At 38.4% G+C, this 20,765-nt stretch overlaps 1 protein-coding gene across 11 annotated transcripts in view; it reads right to left on the bottom strand.

Annotated features, from left to right (window-relative positions):
• Nucleotides 1-486: 486 nt before the first annotated feature.
• Nucleotides 487-20,765, bottom strand: part of GNAS (GNAS complex locus) — a 246,184-nt gene continuing 225,905 nt past the window's right edge. For all 11 annotated transcript variants that reach the window (XM_042858388.2, XM_065566102.1, XM_042858387.2 and 8 more), the window contains 7 exons: nucleotides 14,259-14,313; nucleotides 9,197-9,270; nucleotides 6,937-6,995; nucleotides 4,692-4,812; nucleotides 4,049-4,179; nucleotides 3,110-3,177; nucleotides 487-1,885 (listed from right to left, as the gene is read on the bottom strand). In XM_042858388.2, coding sequence (XP_042714322.1) covers nucleotides 1,739-1,885; nucleotides 3,110-3,177; nucleotides 4,049-4,179; nucleotides 4,692-4,812; nucleotides 6,937-6,995; nucleotides 9,197-9,270; nucleotides 14,259-14,313 — 655 coding nt within the window. In that variant the 3' untranslated portion in view covers nucleotides 487-1,738. The remainder of the gene's footprint in view (nucleotides 1,886-3,109; nucleotides 3,178-4,048; nucleotides 4,180-4,691; nucleotides 4,813-6,936; nucleotides 6,996-9,196; nucleotides 9,271-14,258; nucleotides 14,314-20,765) is intronic.

The raw sequence follows: 20,765 nt of genomic DNA, 5'->3' as shown, positions 1-20,765 counted from the left end.
ATGAAAAAGTAACACACTCACAGAGACATAAAACACCTAGGTATAAAATATAAAGCAGTGTAGTAGTAGTTACTAAAATTACATGCTCTCTTATTGCTACAGTGATTTTTGCTCTTTTTTCTTTTTACTGTACCACATGTTGTTCTAAGCATATAATTTGCATAAATTATTCAAGTTTAAGAAAAAATCCACACATCTTCACTTTAAGCTACTTATATAGTTAATATAAAATAAAAAGGTTCTAAGATATCTCTTTATTAAAAGAGAGATAAAAATGTCATTTGAAACTGGAATTCAGTGGCCAAATCCAAGGGCGGTGTACACCTTATCATTCTTGTAGTATTATGCCCACGCAGGATAGCGGAGTTTGGTGGGGTATTTGGCCCAGTCTACAGATGGTCACCAGACCTGCATGATGCCTATGTGTTTGGTTTTGTTCTGTTTTTGACTTTTGCGAAAAGGACTATGAATGACCAAAGACTAACATTTATAATTTGTAGCAAAATTTGGTTTATGTAGAAACAAGCCATGTTTTGCATTTGGATAGAGATTTAAATGAATTAAAGCTAAAAATTAAAAAGCATGATGCTGCAACATCTGGTCACTTGTTGAAGACCTCACTTTTAAAGTGGTTAAGTTTGCACAATTTGTACTTTTTTTTTTTTGTTTTTTGTTTTTTACTAAACAGTATTTTTCCTTCTTTTATAAACCAGAAAAACTAAACTACAGATAAATTTTCCCTACCTTGAGCTAATGCTGCAGATAGGGTTGACAAAGCTGTACAGCGCAATCAAACATACTTACATCTTAGCTCATTGTACAGGTACAGCCATAATCAAGGCACAAAGATCTTCTACAAGTTATTTTTTCAATAAAGTTGTACAAAATAATACATTTTACAGTCTGTACAAGAATAATAATCCAGCAGTAAAATAAAAAAATGAGGGCGGGGAGAAGAAAAAGAAGGGAAAGACCGTGAGGACTAAAGTCCAGATAATGATTTTTATAGCAGACAGGATCATCAGTGGACAAACGGAAAACAGTGTGTGGTTAACTCTTTCTGCAATCACAGGCCATACGCAGTTCAATTCATAACGTCCATGGTCATCTTAAGACCACCAAGACTGGATTTAAAAATACCCTTCTGAAAGGTAGCGGTTAGTTTTTGCACTGTCTAGGTCTGTTGTAGAATTGTCAGTATTTCCGTTCAAAGCCACATTACAGTCAGAGAACCAAACTCAAGTGTCTGTCTTCAAACTTGGTCTGTGACTTGGCACCTTCTTTTGTCTGATGCAGTGAATGGATACAAAGTTGAGATCATGGGTTATACGATTATGCCCACAACAGTGCTAAATTACCTAAGGTTTTCTCTCCCCATTTTGTTTGTTTGTTTACTTTTTTAATTTTATCCCCAATCCTTTCAGGTGCTCCACATTCAGGGCTTTTAATTTATTTATTTATTTATTTTGTTAACAACAGTGTTAGGGAACCCCCCATGAAAATGGCCTTTAAGTTTTAGGTGCCATTTCAAACTGTCTGAGGGGGACACAAGCAAGCTTAGAAGTGCTGCTATTGTCCAGCAAGGAGAAAAAGTTGAGGGGTGCAAATCAGAGGGAGACTGCAACAGTTCTCTTCCACCCTATGTGGGCAAGGGTTTTTTTTGTTTCTTTTTTGTTTTTCTTTTTTTTTTTTTAATAAGGAATAAGGAGTCCAAAACACAGAAAAAAAGTGCTCTCCATCACAACAACTCATATTGGCGAAGGTGCATCCGTTGAATAATGTCCCGACAGTCATTGAAAACCCTCCGGATGTTTTCTGTATCCACTGCACAGGTGAAGTGAGGATAGCAGTAATGTCTTCCATCTCCACTTGCTGTGCTGATTCTCTGTAGGAATAGTACAGAGAAATTGTGTGTCAAAATAAAATTGTCTGGAAAAAATTATGCTCTCAGCTGAACGTTGGTGAGGATATTATGTAAGTTCTAAGACAGGGGTTCTCAAACTTCATTGTGCCACGACTCCCTTCTGACAACAAAAGTTACTACACAACCACAGAAGGGGGGACTGAAGCCTGAGCCTGCCCTAGCCCCTGGGGGGTGGGAGCCAAAGCTGAAGCCCAAGGGCTTCAGCCCCAGGCAGGGGGTCTGTAACCTGAGCTCCACTGCCCAGACTTCGGCCCCAGACTGCAGCTAGTCTAAGTCAGCCCTGGCAACCCCATTAAAACGGGTCGCAACTCACTTTGAGAACTGCTGTTCTAAGGTGAAATCTGGACCCCACTGAAGTCAGTGACAAAACTCCCACTGACTTCTGTGGGATCAGGTTTTTACCCCAAGGATTTAACTTGAGAGGAACAGGGTTGCATGTGCAAAAACTGAGTATTTGGGAACTGAAATGTAACTACAGAGATAAGATAACTTCACTGATTCACATTAATGGGGAAATTATGTGCAGGTGGGGGAGGGAATTGGCCCACACAACTCCCATAGTGAACTTCCCCCTCCAGAGCACTGAATTTTGCCTGTGTGTGAATCTTCAGCTCCTCTTTACAAACTAGACACAGTCTCTCGGTATTTTTTTGGTTCTGGTGTAGATGAGTCCCAATTTTTATTGCGATGCTCAGTATCCCTAATAATAATGACACCTAATTCAGGTACTTATTGTACAAATACTTAAACAATTGTTACTAAAACTAATCAGCTGGCTAATAAGATGATGGGAACGATACAGGGAAATATTAATATTCAGCAGATAATAGACTGATTTGAACCACAACTTCCTTTAGAAGTGACGGAGTGGATGAAATCTTGGCTCCCACTGAAGTCAATGCGAGTTTTGCTACTGGATGTCAGTGGGGTTAGGGATTCACCCATTATCTCCCATTTGAGAATTATGGATTCTCAACAATTATTCTAATCATTTAACTGTGTATCTTGTGAAACAAACGAAAAGTAGCTAAAAAATCCAACACCTTTTAAACCTCTAGTTGGGTGTATTACATAGCACGCAGGTTAAATATAAGCCACTGTAAGAATAGGCAAACAGTTCTGCAATATTAAAACACAGTTAAGCTTATGATAGAAAAACATACATAGAAAAAAGAAAATACTTACAAGAAACTCATCTCTAATAAAATACTTGGCCCTTGTAACTCTGGGATCCTCACCAGGCTCTGGTGTTGCTGGTTAATAATAATAATACAATAAGCATTTGTTAAAGTAGGAGTTTCATAGTAATGATTCTTAAAATCATAACTTACCCACTGACCATCAACTTTATGAACTAGTCTTTGTTTTCTGCTCAATTGCAATTTAAACAATGTTCTTAACATAAAATATTATAGTTCTAGTCTCTAATATGGTATCTAAAACAATAAGACTCCAGGAAAGCAACAAAATATGATGGTATCCATAATGTCAGGAATGTGTCAGAATTTAAGGAAATATTAGTGCAAATACAAGCTTTTGTAAGGAACTTACAGGTAACCTGCAACACCATATAACCCCTAATGCCATTGACTGGGTCGAGTTGTACTACTCTGGTTGCAGATAAAGGAACGCTGATGGTCATTAAAGTGAATGAATCTGTAACAAGTATATTTATTTTATAAGTAACCGCATAATATGAGATGGAAACTTCCTTAGAGAGTCTCTTTTAAAAGAAAAGAAAAAAAAGGATCATTAAAAAGTGCTGTCACACACAGAAAGGGTGTTCCCATGGAAACTTGCACCTCAAGGGACACTCCTGCACCCCACCACTGCACTGAGACTGCAGTGGAGTCTAGCAACAAAGTGCGTAATAAAATGATCGAATGTTGAGATGCCTATGTGTATGTCCAACAGATAATGTCCTCTAATGGGACTGAAGAAACATTAAATTACAATTTGTCTGAAAGATACTGAACATTCTTTCAGCTTTGGAAATTTACTTGTTTTAAAGTTTATCTGAAACTTCCAATAAATGTTACATACACAATTAACATATACTATAGCCCAAGGAAGTGGTACTTTGATGATACAGGTTTATTAAAAAGATGAGAAAAATGTTCTTACCATCCTCTGGTGTAGTGTAGCGAGCAAATTCTGGAAAGTAGTCTTCAATTTTAGATTTCCCTGCCAAAACTTTCTCTGCTAGCAAATCCTGTTTATTCAGGAAAAGAATTACTGAAATGGTCCGTAGCCACCTAAAGAAAATTGAAGCCAAATATTGTTAGAATGTATGGCTGAGCTTAAACATCAATAACAAAAAACATAATGCACTACACTTTAGAGAAGTGGTTTTCAACCTGTGGTCCACAGACCTCTGAGGGTCCACAGACTATGTCTAAGATTTCCAAAGGGGTTCACACTTCAATTTGAAATATTTTAGGGATCTGCAAATGAAAAAAGGTTGAAAACCACTGCTTTAGAGAATATATTCATATTCTATACTATCACAGTTTCTCTTAAGCTTATTTTATTTTTTTCCACTATTATGACTACCATTTTCCCAATACTGTGTATTTTTTTTCATTAGATTTTAATACTGTGTGTTAGTATTCCATATAGCAGGTTTACAGTGGCGATCAAAGATAATGATTGACTGGGCCATGTCAGAAATAGAAATGGTGCACTTTATACCAAAGATTAACTTTATCAATATAACACAGTGTTACTAATGCATGTGAAATTAATGATGAAACTTCAATTCATGGACCTGTTGTTCCAGATACTCTTGAAGAGGTTTAGTGCTTCTTGAAGCCGATTGGTCTGATTGTCCTCTCGTATAACCATGTTGTAGCTACTGCTGGCCACCACAAATATGATAGCAGTCACATCTAAATCAAGAAACACCCAGTAGTTAACATCAAGATCCTGATAAAATCTTCAAGAACCCCAGAGTTCTATGAAACTTTAAAGCTTCCAGCTTCACTAAGGTGGGGAGGGGCTGGCCTAAAACTATTGCCTCCTGCTTTCTAGGTGTAAGAAATAAGAAAGAGGGGGCAGTAGGGAAGAAAGCATAACAGAGGCAAGTGGGAAGTCAGAGGACTGAAAGGGATGCAGGATAGTGAAGGGGAGTGAAAAGAATAGAAAGAAACTATAGAAAGAGAGGAAAGAAGGATCAGACTGGAGAAAAGATTGAGAAAGATGAAGTGAGGTACAGAGAAAAAGGAAGTGAGTTTTAAAAGGAAAAGATGGAAAAAAAAAAAAGAGGGAACTAAAAAGCTAAAAATCAACTCTAGGGAGCAGAGAAAGCAAAGATGCCTTTGGGGAGAACTCCAGAGCAACTGCACTTTTGCTTCCATGGCAATAAAAAGCACAACCACTGAAATCACATTAGTATGGCCCCTTCCCAAAACCTTTTTCTAAAATGATATTCCTTGGAGAGATGAGAGGAAAGATGACTGAAGAAAAGGTAAGGAAAGAAAAGAGAAGGATGAAACAAAAGATTCACTGTGAATTCATGGTTGCAGTCTTAATTCCTCCCACTGCATACTATACCTCTCAGAGGAACACTGCCTCTTTCCAGGGAGACATTCATAGAATCATAGAATCTGAGATTCTATGATTCTATGTGGCTGTGCTGCTCCAGACCCCTCATACTGACTTCCAAGCTCATCTGCCTCAGACATCAACAGCAGGAGAGATGAAGCAGATCGTAAGGCAACAGGAAGAGGAAGGAGCAGAGGTGAAAACTGAACGGATCTTTTATTAGTAGGGCAAAAGGAAACATTGCACAGCAGTCCCATGCATATCCCATTGCTCAGATGAAATTACGGCAGCAACTGTAGCTGAATAAAAAGCAAGTAAACTATGTTCTCTCCATTTAGCATCTTCCCTCTTCTATGAGCTCATTAGAACTGGTCTAAACAAGGGGGAGAGGAATTGTGTGAAATTACATTTTGCCCATTAAAAAAATTAAGTCTGAAAATTTTTGACTAGATCTAGCTTTACAAAATTATGTGCACAAAAGAAATGCTTCACACACAACTGATATACAGACACCTCTGGGGTGGAATGCAGCAGCTGTACAAAACTCACACACATTAGGTTCAGGACACAAAGAGAACTATGGACAATTTAAATTACCGGGGGAGTTTATGAAAGACTAGATTACTCAAAATGAATTTTGGCCAGGATACAAAAAAAAAGTGTTAACAGTCCAGCTCTTGTGAAAAGTGCATAGGACTTTTAAGTGCCATTTTGCTATGTTAGCATTCTAGAGAAAGGAGCTTACCAACAGTTTTTCCCAGCAAGGTGGTTAGAGTTTTCCTGGTCAATTTAGACAGGGCGTAACACATTCTATACCATTATTTTAAAAGCTGTCCTACAGAAATACATGGGTGCCTAAGGTGCAACAATTTCAAAACTCAGTGGAAAACTTTATGAGCAGTGCCACTCCGGACCTCAATTTTACAACTTATCCAAAAGACAGAACCTCCAAAGGGCTCCCTAGCACCTGACTGCGGCAATGGTTCACTATTAACTTGGAAGAGTGGCACCTACTAGGTCAGCAACATAGCTTCTCTTACACACAATAATGTGGTATTTTAATTTGATCACCCGTATTTATGCCATATGTAGCCCTTCACTTGTTAAGACAGAACAGACAGTTTGGAAATGAACTGTCACGTCATGGGCAAATCACAAAAAGGAGAACTTATTAAATGATAGCAGGAAGTTTGGGGCAGCAGGAAGTTTGGACAAACTATTTTAATTTACCCAGCTTCCTTTCCTTCCCACCTAAATTTTCACTCAAGCACTCAAGACATTCAAAACAGTTACAGTAGATTACACGATGATACAAATTCCAGCCAATCTGTCTGTTCAAAGAGACACCTTATGATTCCAGACAACTAAAGAGGACAGGAGTTAAATCTCACGTATTGTTATTTACATTAAAATATTGCAATGAACTTTTATTTTTTAAATTTGATAAAAAAATCAATTCCAAATCTTACCATTGAAACATTGGATCCATTTTCGGCGTTCATCTCGCTGCCCTCCAACATCAAACATGCTAAAGAGGAAAAACTCTTAGTCACGTACTGTACAAAAACACCGCTGCTCTCCTGACTCTGACATACAGTATTTAAAGTAATTGTAAATGCTGTATGTGACTAGAGCATGTAAACAACCCCAGGACTCCCATTTTTTAGAACCTAATGAGACAAAGGACTGGCAGAATCTGCAGGTAGGAGTAACAGCTTATTCGCCAGTGCAAAGAGGCTTTCACCCCAAAACGTAATGTAGTACTTTTAGGGCTTGTCTACATGAAAAGTTAGAGTGCGGCAAGCTGGGGTGTAAATCTACGGCAAACAAGACAACTGCACATTAACTGTCCGTGTGGATGGACCCTGCTATTGCGCACTAAAAGTTTTACAGTTCTGTTTGAAATAGCAGTATGTCACAGCACACTATCGAACTTTTAATACGTGGTAGCAGGATCACCCAGTGACTTAGTGCGCTATACATTCATACCCTGGCTTGCCGCCCACCAAGATTTCATGTAGACAAGCCCATTCCCACATCTGCACTAAAAAGACAAGAAAAGCTAGAATTGCTGAAGCATATCACAGGGTTCTTATTTGTCCTCACTGATCAAAGAGACATTTAATAAAACTACTACAATGAGAGGTTTCCTCACACAGATACTGTAGATCTAGGTTCAACAATATCAGAGTCAGTATTTTTGGGTCAGGGCCATCAAACAACCATTAAGCACTAGCTCCTTATAAACTGGAAAAGGGAGGAAAGTGTTCTGTTCCTCTGATACACACATAGATTTTGGACATCTTTGTCAGTACACTGATTTTAAACTTTTATTATGCATGGAACACGACAGACCTGGAAGAAAAGGAGGCACAGAAGCAGTTCAAAGAAAAGTTTCTCTCTGTTCTTTTATATTTAGATAAAACTGGTTGACAGACACTCTCCAAGAGACAATATGAAAGGCAACAGGAAGGAGAGGAAAAAAACTATAGGAAACCAAAACAGAATTAAAAAGGCAAGCAGAGTACAGACCAACTTCCAAGTTCAAATGAGAGATTAGGTCATAACATGAAGAGATTCGGGAAAAAGAATCTAGGTAACAGCTCAGACAGTGTTATCGGTGGGTATGTCTACACAGCACAAAAAGACCTGTGGCAGTCAGTCTCAGAGCCTGGGTCAGCTGACTTGGGCTTGCGAGGGCTTGAGCTGTGGAGCTAAGAATAGCGGTGTAGATATTTGGGCTTGGGTTGGAGTCCAGGCTCTGAAACCTGGTGAGGGTCAGGGTCCCAGAGCCCGGGCTCCATTTTAAGCCCAAACATCTACACTGCAATTTTATGGCCCCGCAGCCTGAGCCCCAGTCAACAGATACAGGCCAGCCACGGGCGTTTCATTGCAGTGTAGACATACTCTTAGTACTGAAGCAAATACAAGATCCCAGAGTACAATTTTAGGTCCCAATCTTAAAAGTGAGATACGTATAGGTAGGCCCCATAGCCTACACCAAGTGCCACTAAAGTCAGGAGAGCTCCACTCAGATGCAGTGGCCCACCTGCACAGATTGGGGCCTAAGTGACTACTTTCAAAAACTGTGCTCTGTGGGGCAAATTGTATGCAGTTTCCACTGAGAACAACGAGAGCTGCAGATCCTTACAAGAGGGTAGAATTTGTCCAATAAAGTGGTTTTTGTATACCCCTTCTTTTAAACATGTATGTGTACATATCTTCTCTTAACTTTACTGCTGAGCAATTAAATCAAATAACCAGACATGGCCCCATTATTTTAATATTATCCACAAAAGTGCACTTTCTGCTTCCTCTCCTGGCTTTGCATAATCAGAGAAGATGATACAAATGCACAAAACAGGTATTTTGGAAGGCTAAAGTGCTATATATACACATTTGTTGTAAACAAAACAGTATCCATTTTAATGTCAGCTGCATTAAAACAGAAGAAAAGATGTTTGCCATTTAGAAAAAAGCAGAATCAGGAGGAAAGTTATTTTCAGGCTTATAGAAAGATAGAGTAAAGGAGAATCAAGTTATCAAAAAGCTTTATCAAAATGTGTGGGAAAAAACCACCAGTTCTTTGGCATTAAAAGCAGAAAGATGTCAGCCAATTCCCATGGTGTTTTTAAACCTTAAAATGTAAAGCTCCTAGACAGAAGTATCTGAAAAATACTTGTTTTCCGTTACGTGTTAAATTTAGCAATAATGAAGGAGGATACTTACTGAAAGTTTACTTTGTCCACCTGAAACTTGGTTTCAAAAATTCCTGATGTCAAAACTCTGCATCTCAGCAGGTCCTAGAGAACAAGAGGAAAAAGTCATTTTATTCAAAGCAGTGATTTGATTATTCTTCAAACCTCCAAATTTGAAAAGAAAATATAATAAATTGCTGAGAGTGCTGCTCTTGTACTCAGTGCTGCGGAGAAAGGAAAGGTATGTGAAGTTGGGTGAAGGCCCCCGCCCTAAAAATTTGTACACATGCTTAACAAGCATTTGCACAATCGGGATCCGAGTGTCAAATCCTGAGAACCAAAATGGGAAATGCAGGTGCTGAGCACCTCTGAGGATGTGGCCTTCAGATCTACTAAATCTTGTAAGAGTCCACTGAAGGTCTGACATTCAGGTGATGAGCCACAACTTCCACTGATTTACAGAGGGGCAGTGAATGCTCAGCACCACCTTTAAAAATCAGACTATAAACTTCTGCCCATAAGACAACAAAATTGTCAGGTGAATAGTGGATGGCTTCGTAACACAGCAGTGCAAAAGAACCTACATTTCTGTTTCCCCACACGAGACAGCAACATACCCTATAGTGAGGGATTAAGACTGAGACACTACATGGAACAGGCTCACTTTGAGAAAAGTAGATGCTTAACATGCTGATATAGGGATAATAAAACGTTAAGCTTTTCAAAACAGATAACTGAGCACACTCTGCTATTTGCTTATCCTGTAGCTTGGTGAAGCACAGTTAGGGACAACAGATGCCACACAGCAATAGTCATCCCAAACATCACATTTGTGTTAAAAAAAGGAGCAACAATCTATCAAATAACTAAAATGATTATGGCTTTATACGTTCAGGAATGTATCGGGCTGACATTCCCCAAAGGCTACCCCCTGTCTCCCACTGGAGTTCCTTTTAAATCAAACAAGGCTCTTCCCATAGGGTTTCTTTCTCCAGAGAACCCAGACTTGCCCTAGGGGAGCAGTGATTAAAACCAAACTGTCAAGTCTAGTATTGAAGCTCAAAGCAAACACAAAAGGCTTCTTCCTCCCTAGGTTCCCGATTCTCCCCAGAGACTCGAGGGTTAAAGGAGATGTAAGCAGGTAGAGCTCTCCCAATCACTGGGAGACAATTCCAGCTCCTGCCTCCATCCGCTGTCTCTCCTGTTATCAGAGAAAATGTGCTTATTTTCTGCTTCCCTTCCCAGTGTGTCATGCTAGGGAGGCCTAGATACCCCAGCATCCCCTGCCACTACATTTCCTAGAAATGCTTTTGGCAGAGGGGTGGGGGTACTGAACTTGCCCACACTTCCGGGCCTATTCCCAAGCCCTAAACAGACTGCAGCCTGGATTCTCTCCCAATCCCAGTCTTGCAAGAGGAGGGTTACGAGGCTCTTCCACACACTGGGCTGCAATAACCTTAATGAAGTGGCACTTTATGGAAGATTTCTCCCCTTCTTCCCAATACCTGGCTCCTGGGGAAAGGCATGGGGCTCACATTATTATTGGTAAGAACTAGGAACTCAAATGATGGAATGTTATGTGAAATAGATTTTTAAAAATGTGATCATATTAGGGTTTTCCTGTAGACACGCAAAACAATCAGATCCCCAGAGCTGCCAACAAGTGAGATAGCCATTAAGTAGGAAAGTTGTGATACTGGCGTACATAAAGAGCAAAAGCCACCAGAGGTGTTTTGCATGGATTGGCAAACATGTAGACAGCCTAAAGCAGAGGTTCTCAAACTGTGGTCTGCAGACCACTCCATTCAGGTGGTCCACGGATAGTTCCTTCTAAAGTGTGCACATGGGCTTCCAGAGCAGGGGAGAGACTACTGATATTAAAATAGGAGTTGTGTGCTTTTATTTGTAGAACAAAAACACGTTAATTATTATTTAGGGTTTTTTATATCGCATTTTTATCCAAACCGCTTTATAATATTTAGTTAACAATACAAACAACATTTGGAAAGATCATTAAGTGGTCCGCCAAGACCCTGAACAATTTTCAAGTGGTCTGTGAAAAAAAAAGTTTGAGAACCACCGGCCTAAAGGATAATTAACATAGAACCAAATAAATATAGATAGGCTTCAAATAAATTAAATCTTGAAAGTTCATGTTCTATCAGGAGACATAATTTTGAATCTGACTGAAGATTTTTGAAATCCAGGACTTAAACTACCATGGTTACTAATCTTGGTATTACTGGGACTGTACTGGGCACTGTTACAAATGGACCATACAGATAAGACCACAAGAATGGCGTAGAATATTAAAGAATTTATGAGTGCATTAAAAGCCACTCCCTTATTGCACTGATATTATATTAAAACAATCATAAGTTAGTCACTGTTTAAGCTTAAAGAGTCACACCACTATACGAAATCCAAAGGTTAGACAATACTGTTAAATCGTTAAACAAAATGGCTGCATTTTACAGACACTTATTTAACAGCAAATTGTTGCAAACTTGCTAGTTTTCTTGAACACTTATATTAGACTATTTCAACATGCATATATTCTAACTAGATCCACTTGTTAGGAATGATAATTTTTAAATAAAATTCTCTGATAATTAAAAAGTTAAATATGAAAAAACTAGAAGCTGTCAGGATCTAGAATCTGTGCAAGTTTAAAAACACAAGTGGCCATCTTCAAAATGTCTGAAGACAAGCACTACTCTACATGGGCATTCTCCTGCACATCTATGAAGCTCCACCGAAGTCAATGGTCCCAAACAAGCACATAATTAATAATTACACACAAAGCTCCTGCCATCACTAGCCTCCAATATAAAACTGAAACATTAAATTTATGATTTAATATCTGCAGGCTAATCTCTTTGCAATTCAAAAAGAAGCTTTTCAGGTAATCTGTGATCCCAGGATATTAGAGAGACAAGGTGGGTGAGGTCATATCTTTTACTGGACCAACTTCTGTTGGCAAAAGAGTCAAGCTTTCGAGCTACATAGAGCTCTTCAGATCTTGTCTTTTTCATAAACACAACTGGTCTGATAAAAGATATTATCCCCACTTTGTCTTAAAAATAAAGCACACTGACAAAGCTGCCTCTATACAAAGCTCTTTTCCCGTAACTCTGGAAAGACTATTAGAACCATGAAGGGACTGGAGACTACTAGAGGAAATTAGACGAAAGGGTGATTTTAGAAGGGACAAAGAAAATCAGAGATGTAAGTGGGTAAAAGTTGGTCTGCACTTCTAAGCCTTTCTGAAAACAGGGGTTAGATAAACTGAGCATTAATTAAATTTCAGATCATCATCAACTATTGGAAAACTTACAAATCAAAAATGACTACACTTATTTTATGACCATTCAATCTGGTAACTTGAGAAGCGGTTCTCTCCTAAAGAGAAGGGTCTGCACCTGAAGAGGAAGCAATCTGTCAGAATGCTCTTTTTTCTTTTTGTGGTAATTAAAGACTGACTTTTTTACTTCTTGAACCCTGATACTGCCTTAAGATCTACAATGGCAGACCCCTATGGCCCATATGGAGTCCACTGGAGCTCTACACAGGTACAGGAAGTCTGCCTTCATGGATCCAGTCACAGGATTGTGTCCTTAATTTATGAGGAGTTGGCCAGTTCACATAAAGAACCTTATTTTGTTCAATATGAGTTAAAGGGATTGCAACAGATTCTAAAGAAATAATCAAAGGATATTTTGATGTAGGGAAATGTTTGGAAGCATCAAGTACTGTTAGGGAAGCCACAGTAATAGAAAGTTCTACCAAACCCTAACAAAACATGTCCTACTACAGATCTCTGGTCCACTGGAATGGGATTCATTTTGAAGGGGAGGGTGTTGATTCTAATCTATCCATAGCAGCCTGACCTTTAACATTCATTAAGTTGTTTGACCTGTGGACAGGGGCACAAGAGCTCACTTGTGTGGATCCAATTGCAGGATCAAGGCTTGGTTATGGACTCGAGTGTTTTAAAACGGATGTTGTTGTTGAACAGCATGTTAATGAATAAAATCAAGGACTGCCACACATTTTGCTTATATAGTTAAAGTACAGTTCAGCTATGTACCAAAAAACTGACAACTGCTGACTACTTGGCTTCATCCAGGCTCCTATGCATTATAGAGTAGTAACTGGTCCATAGTTTGTTATAGTTAGGTTTCCCTAGCCCAATTAGTTTTACATTTGCATACTCTACCATAATGTTAATTTAAATCTTAGAAACTGACATGCTAGCTGTACTTTAAGCACACTTTTTTTTGGGTAAATAATGACGTGATTCTGCATGCAAGTGGGCATATTATAAAAACTTCACTTTGATTGGGCACAACATGCCTGGAGTTTAGCTTCTGCTAGCTCTGGATGCACTGATCCAAGCCAGAAATTGGGTGTCATTTGCAAAGGAAGTTTTGCCAGTGCTACTGACATTTGCCTTAATTACAAAACACTGGGTCAGACTACATTTTCACTACAACAATACCGTCCTGCTGAGAATGCTGTTTTAAACGGATAAACTATTGACTGGTAGGCTATTCTGCCATTTGGTTTAACAAAAGGCAGTCCTCTGATTTTACAGGTAACATGTATGAAAAGGGCTGGAAAGCTATCTTTAATTGTCAGCAATGTGGCCCCTGCATTATGTAGAGAGCTAATTTGCAGTGGTAGCCAGGAGGACTGAGAAAGCGTAAACCAAATTTAAGTTAAGAAGGAATATCTATGGCAGTTATTCAGCTGGGGGGGCTGACTTTATGAAGCTCTAATTCCAATGGTTACAAGGGGTGGCTTTTACTACTGCAGAAGTTTGACCTTTACTTTAACCTGGGCAGTTTTTCTCGTCCTAGTTCCTTGCTCCTGATACACTTGAGCTGAGATCAAAGCATATAAATGTAAACTTTATTTTCATTGCAATGTTAAACATCATACAACAGAGGTTGGCATCTACAATGGAGACTGCAGCTGCCAATTCGACAAAAGGAAGCTAAAATATATATTGTGAAATTCAAAGCTTAGTTATTCTTGGCAATGGGAAATAGTGGTTGTGTTATAGAAGTTCTTAATACAATTTTACTCACCTGGTCAGATGGTGTATATTCATTTTGTTTGACTATGTCAATCTTGTCTAGAAAACTGAAAGAAAAATTAAAATGTCATTTTTCATTGTCAAATAAATTTGTGATCTGTATCTAAAGTTTAATTACAACTTTTGAGTAGGCTTCACCTAAAAGATAGACTATCAGGTGTTTAGGCCCCCCCTCCCCCGGGTGTCTTACATTTCATATTTACAAAATGCTGAAGTGATGTAAATTATTTACGTATGGCACTATGTCTGCAACAGCAATATAAAAAGAATTGCATTGGCTACCACTATCCAGCAGAGGGCCAGGAACACAAATTTAATCAACTGTTCTGATAATCTCATTACAATTTTCACTAAAACAGTTTAATTGTTAAGAAACACACATGTAGTTTTATTTTTTCAAACCGTGTGGACAAATATCAATATCTAAACATTAATATAACTTGTGCTATCATTCTCTGCTATCCCCAACATTAGAACATTAGGCAAAATATTTCTTTCGTTGCATTTAGTTATTACAAAAGTAAGACACGAACACTGTTTTTAAATCAAACTTTACTACTATATTTCAAAAGAATGGGTGAAATCCCTGCACCAATTATGTTGCTAATTAAGTTAAGAGTAAGGTAGGACTGATCTGTCCTTTGATTGTTTGCAGAAGTTCTTTTAGTTTACTTACCAGAGTAGGCAATGGCAGATTAATTAGCCGTAATGAGATTTGTATTACTCAAATTGATTAATACAACTAAAGAAGATAGCAAGGCTAACGTGGTCTTTAAAATGCCTTTAGCAGTAATCATTCCCTCCTGATTTCCTTTCATTTTAACTGGAAGCAAAAATCCCAGGATGCTGCTTTATTAATTACTTGTTTCACAGCAGTTGCAAAATGCTCACACATTTATCAAGAAAATGCCTTAATATATATGCTTTATATCCCCACTAGCACAGAGATAAACAACGGATGCAGAGAACAGGCTCTAGTGTATATTGACACCAATGCAGCTCAACTATATGAAAATTCTTCCCTCTCAGCTCTCCTTTCATAGATACTCAATATCTGTGCCTACAGCAACATCCAGATTTTATGCTACAAACTTCTCCATATCACACATGCCATATCACGTAGGTATTCAAGCGACACAGCACTTAGACAGCCTCCATATTAATATTACCAAGAGGCCTGAAAATACCGCTGCAGTTAGTTTTTTTGGTAATTTACTACAATCTAGAAGCACCGTGTTTTTGAAAGATGCCACACTGAAATTCCTTCTGACCGAATTCCTCTGTCCATAGAACAGGAATAGCACAAGCAGTCGAAATACAAGTTTTCCCCTCCTGTTCCTACACTCTTTGAACAATGCATTTCAACCTTCACCTGGTTGACCCTCTCTAGGCTCAAGAAAGCATCTCAGTCTCCATGCATATTTAATCATTGGTCACTCTGCTAAGACTACACATAGGGCCAATTAGCACCAACTCTAACACTGGCTTGTGAAGTAGACATTGTACACTGGGAAATGGACTAAAATGATCAATTGCTTCCACAGGCCAGTGAAGAATCACCAGCAATGAATTTAGGTCACTACTTACCCATATCAGACTTTTATACATTTCCAGATTTGCACGTTTAAAAACACTGGGCTATATCTTAAGAAGCGGTAGTAGCATTATTAAAAAAAATTTACACCTAAAAATCAGCTCCTATTGACAATATTTTTGCAGCGATACAGCTGAAGACGGAGATAGAGCTAGAGGCAAGAAAACAGAGCAGTAGAGGGAAACTTGTATTGCCACTGCTCATACTGGATTTGTCCTCAAATCTTCCAGGCTATTAATCAAATAATATGTGATGTTTAAAATAAAAAACAAACAGCATTTCAAAAAAATGAAAAATCAGGGTATTCAGGGTAAGACTGTCTATGGATTCAGACGAGTCAAACGGTTCAACAGGTAATAAAGGCATTCTGCTTTTAAAACTGCAGTCTCAGGAACATGTGGTGACAATGTATATTTCAAAGCAGGAGGATATTTGATGCAGGAATTCTTGCTATGTTATGAACGTTGTTATATTAATCACCTATGCGACTTTGAAACATCCCAGTCTTTCCACACAATATACACCTAAGTGTAACATTTTATAGTAGGCTTCCACAAACTCTTTATTACTTTCATAAGAACGCAATGGGTTTTGGAAACTCTGACAATTAGAAAACAACGAGAGATTTCTAAAACCTGGAACTGAAAGTACAAACCTCTTACTGTTGTTTATGCAGACTATTTTTAGACCTATGATTTCCTTGAAAAACACCAGCCACATAGGAGAAGCAGTAATGTACGGGAGATGAATTCCAACGGCTACATCCATGCCAGGTAAAATAAGTTTGAATGTAATAAACATTTCTTCTTCCCCAAAAACAAGTTCCAACATTCAATAAAGTTTGATATTCAAAACAATACTACTTTAGAGGAAAGCATGTAATTGTGTGACAGTTACCAAAAACCCTACAATCATCCTTCCAGCAGCATTTTTGGAGGAAGAGAGCAATGTAAGTGTTAAATACAGAGCTCTCCTTTCTGTGCATATTCCACTTCATAAAAAGTGTTTTGGAGACCTTAATTCCCAAAACACGCACAAGAAAATCATACTGATTAATAGATGTATGATACATATGTGTAGGGACACCCCTTGAACTGACTGAGGCTGCCTATCTGCAAAATTAAAGTGATATTTGCAATAAGACAAAAAGAACGCCAAAACGGTAGTGGAAAAGCTATCACCTCTCCTGTTGTAACTAAAGTGAGGGTGGTTTTTTGGGGGGGCGGGGGGGAGAGGAGGAGGGAGTGAAGAGAGCTCAAAAAAGCTCACAGTACAAGACCCGGGGAATACCCAGTTACTACAAATCAAGACTGATTTCTTTTTGAGTATGCAATTTATCCAGTAAAAGAGATTATACCCAGTGGGAGTGAAACACTTACAACTTGGTTTCATTTTAACATGCGAAATCAATGAGTAATTAAAAATACATACAAATTTATCATAATCACTATTTTTCTTTCTGAAGTTCCTTTCATGATCTGTCCAAAATGTGAAGTTTTGGGTGAGGACATTTCAGTGCCAGTCTGTGTTCACTACATTCACTACTAGGGTAGACAGGTACAATTCCACTGACTCCAGAGGAGATGTGCCCATTTATGTCAGCAGAGAATTTAGCTCTGAAAATGTATGTAAACAGATTTCATCTATGGGACTTCAGGCTGGAGACAGAAAATGTAGGGATGACACACACCTTCCAATTTACTGGAGAACACAATCTGCTGTGGAAGAGAAGTTGGGAAGAAATTTGTTATGGACTCTGGGATGTTTAGAGGGACAGAGAAAGGTAGCTGTGATGAAATAAACAGCAAAACCGTTGCTGTGATTCAAAAACAAAGGAGCCAAAAATCCATCAAGCTAGATCTTGTATCAATAACAATTTCAGCTTCAAACTACAAAAACACTGACACAAAAAACAACGCTCAAAACTACACTGCCTTTTTCCACGCTGCTTTTGTTGAGACTAGAGGAGGAAGTTATTTTCCAGAAAGCAACCCTGCCATTCAGTCAGCAGTCATTCCCACTTCTCACTGGGGGCCCGAACCTGCCTTGGACCAAGTTGCGGGACTGGGTCACTGCTTTGCAAAATATTATCTCTTCGCACGGGTGACCTTTATCTACACTATTAAAAAAAGTGCTAAGAAGCAGGGTGGGAGGTGTTAAATAATTTTAGTTAATTTACAGCTAGCAAAACAAACCAACCGACTTCAACAGAAGCAGGATCAGGGCCCTAGTACAGAATCAGGCTTCTGTCTTGGATATTAAAATTCATTGTATTAAAACTTAAAGGTAAACGAAAATGATCTGAAACAAACCCCGGATTTTTCCTCAGACCTACTCACCTAAGGGAAGGGAAAGGACACACAAAATGTAGGAGATATAAGTCATTGTGAACCAGCAAATTCCCTTACACTTTTTAGGCACTGTATTTATTAAACAAAACTCAGACAGAAAGCTGGCACAAAGGTTCCTTTTTTGTCCTTCTTGCCATAGCGTGGGGGGGACACAGTAAGTAACTGAATCATTCACTCCGAAGACTGTTCCAAATTTTAATAAACCTGCCATTCCCCAAGCAAGATAAGGTTTCCAGATAAAAGGACCTACTTATTTCCATTCTCTCTTCAGCAGTTCTGGAGTTTAAGAATTATCTGTTCAGAAATCTTTTCTGCTACTACTGTGTGTTCACATTTGGGGGTCTAGATTAGCAAATGAAGATCGAGAGCTATTAGCATAACATTGCCGAGGCCCCAGTCCCAATGAGGGAAGTTCCCCTTATTTTCCCCATCAGAAAGATTTATAATTGATAAAAAAAAAACCCATCCCATGCAACCACCAAATGCCACACTTTTTGGAAGAGCTGGACAATAATCAAAGTGCGTCTGTCTCCTTGAAGATTTCCCCTACTGAAGAAACAGAAAAACTTGCCAAACTTTTCAGTAAACAGTAACTTGAAATTTTAGTCTTTGCAATCTGATGAAGTGGTTGACAGACAAGCAAAAATTCTAAATCTCAGTCTAAAAGAGGCTTTTGTTCTAATCAAGGAGAATATAGCAAAGGTCTCCTTCAACAGATCACACATCTATTTTCAGAGAGACAAGTTTTATTCCTATCGGATACTATTTTTTATAAAACCATCACCTGAGTTTACAAGCAAAATGAAACCAACACTGACTTCTTCCTAGACCTCCTTCTCTGACACATTAACACCCCCACAAGTTACCACTGCACATGACATATTTCAAAATATTTCAGTCTCAATTTTAAACAAAAACATTTATTTGAAACTTGTTTCTTAGTAGTATTAGCACTTCGGAGTTGTAAAGCTCCTTCCATCTGAGAGACTCAAAGAACTTTACAGATACCAAATCAGGTTCACAATGCCTGCCTCCCCACCCCAAGGTAAATATTAGTCACCCTGTTTTAAAGATGGGGAAATCAAGATACTGAAAGGGAAAAAGAGCTGCCCAAGGTCATACATCAAGCCAGCAAGAACAGATTCCAGATCTCCTCTCAGTCTTGTGCTTTTATTACTAAATTATTATTCTGAACTAATCACAGTCCGATTTGTCGTGGTTAGGGGCACCTCCGAGGGAGCAGTCACAGTTCAGTTTCTGTTTCTGAAAATGAAACCATTAGTTGTTTACTGATTTTACCAATGAAGGGCCTGATCCTGCAGACATTACCTATGCAAACTCCCATCAAAATCAATGACAGTTTTGCCTCATCAAACACAGCCAAATTAGGTTCTAGTGTCATTTAGGAGAGATAAAATAAACTGTAAATTAAGGTCAACATTAATATTATTTGTAAGTAACATGTGCCTTTCTTGCTCCAGGACAGATCACCTTTTACCATACTTTGAATTTTCTGCCTTTTGTCTCTATACCATAATTTTGTTATTTAAGTGTAGCTTTTTAAAAAGCAAAAGTGATCTAAATATCTGAGAACTGAAATTCTTTCCTCAAAGCCTTTGTCTATTCTGCAGCTACAGAGTTCCAAGTTACTGTATAATTGTATAATATTTTTCTTAAAGGGACATTCAGGCTGAGAAGTCCAAAATTTTATGTACTGTAACTTGAAAAGTAGACTCCCCTTTCCCTTACCCTCCTCCAAACACATCCAGAAGAGTTTCCCAACCCCTGAAAAACAAGTACTGAAACACTGCTAAAACCCCAGCTTCTCACTCAGGTCAATATGCTGACAACAAATCCAGGGCACCAGGTTTATTTGCAGGCTCAAGCATGCACACGTCGGCAGTCCCTCCGTTTTGCCTATCCTTTCTACCCTTGGGAGCAAGCAGGATATTGAAAAATACAAGAATCCTATTCTTGAAATTGGTGGAAGAGGTTTCCTGCATATTTCTACTAAGAGAAACAGAGAAGGCAGGCACAGTAGAGGATTGTTGGGATATGGAGGCAAACAAAAACGAAGCTGCTGGCATAGTGTTAGATCTGCTAATCTTTATGGTGTCTCTGCAATCATGCATAGTATATAAATACAAACCTGTCATGCAGTTATGATACATGATATTTCCTCAACATTTAGTAAAAGATCCAAAGAGGAAATACTAACACTAGCTTAAAAAAAAATACATAGGCTGTTTAAAGTGAAAAATTTCAAATGTTCACAAAAATGGAATTTTTCGGATTAATATGGGTCATGCAGACGTTAAAATTCTTACAGATCTTATATATTACATGGAAGATTTTTAAACAGTAATATTTAGAAAACTTAGAATGAAGGGTGAAGAATCCCACCAAAATCTTAGTTTTATGGGCCTATTAAAATACTTGTAAAACTGTATTTAACAACACAAACAGAATTGCTTTCAAATCAGAGGCACCCAAGAAAGCATCTAACGAATCTTGTACTTGTATAATCATGAGATGAGAATTGCAGTTAAAAAAA

This window comes from Chrysemys picta, chromosome 13, assembly GCF_011386835.1.
Source record: "Chrysemys picta bellii isolate R12L10 chromosome 13, ASM1138683v2, whole genome shotgun sequence".
Taxonomy (NCBI): domain Eukaryota; kingdom Metazoa; phylum Chordata; order Testudines; family Emydidae; genus Chrysemys; species Chrysemys picta.
This window is presented reverse-complemented; position numbering and strand designations above follow the sequence as displayed.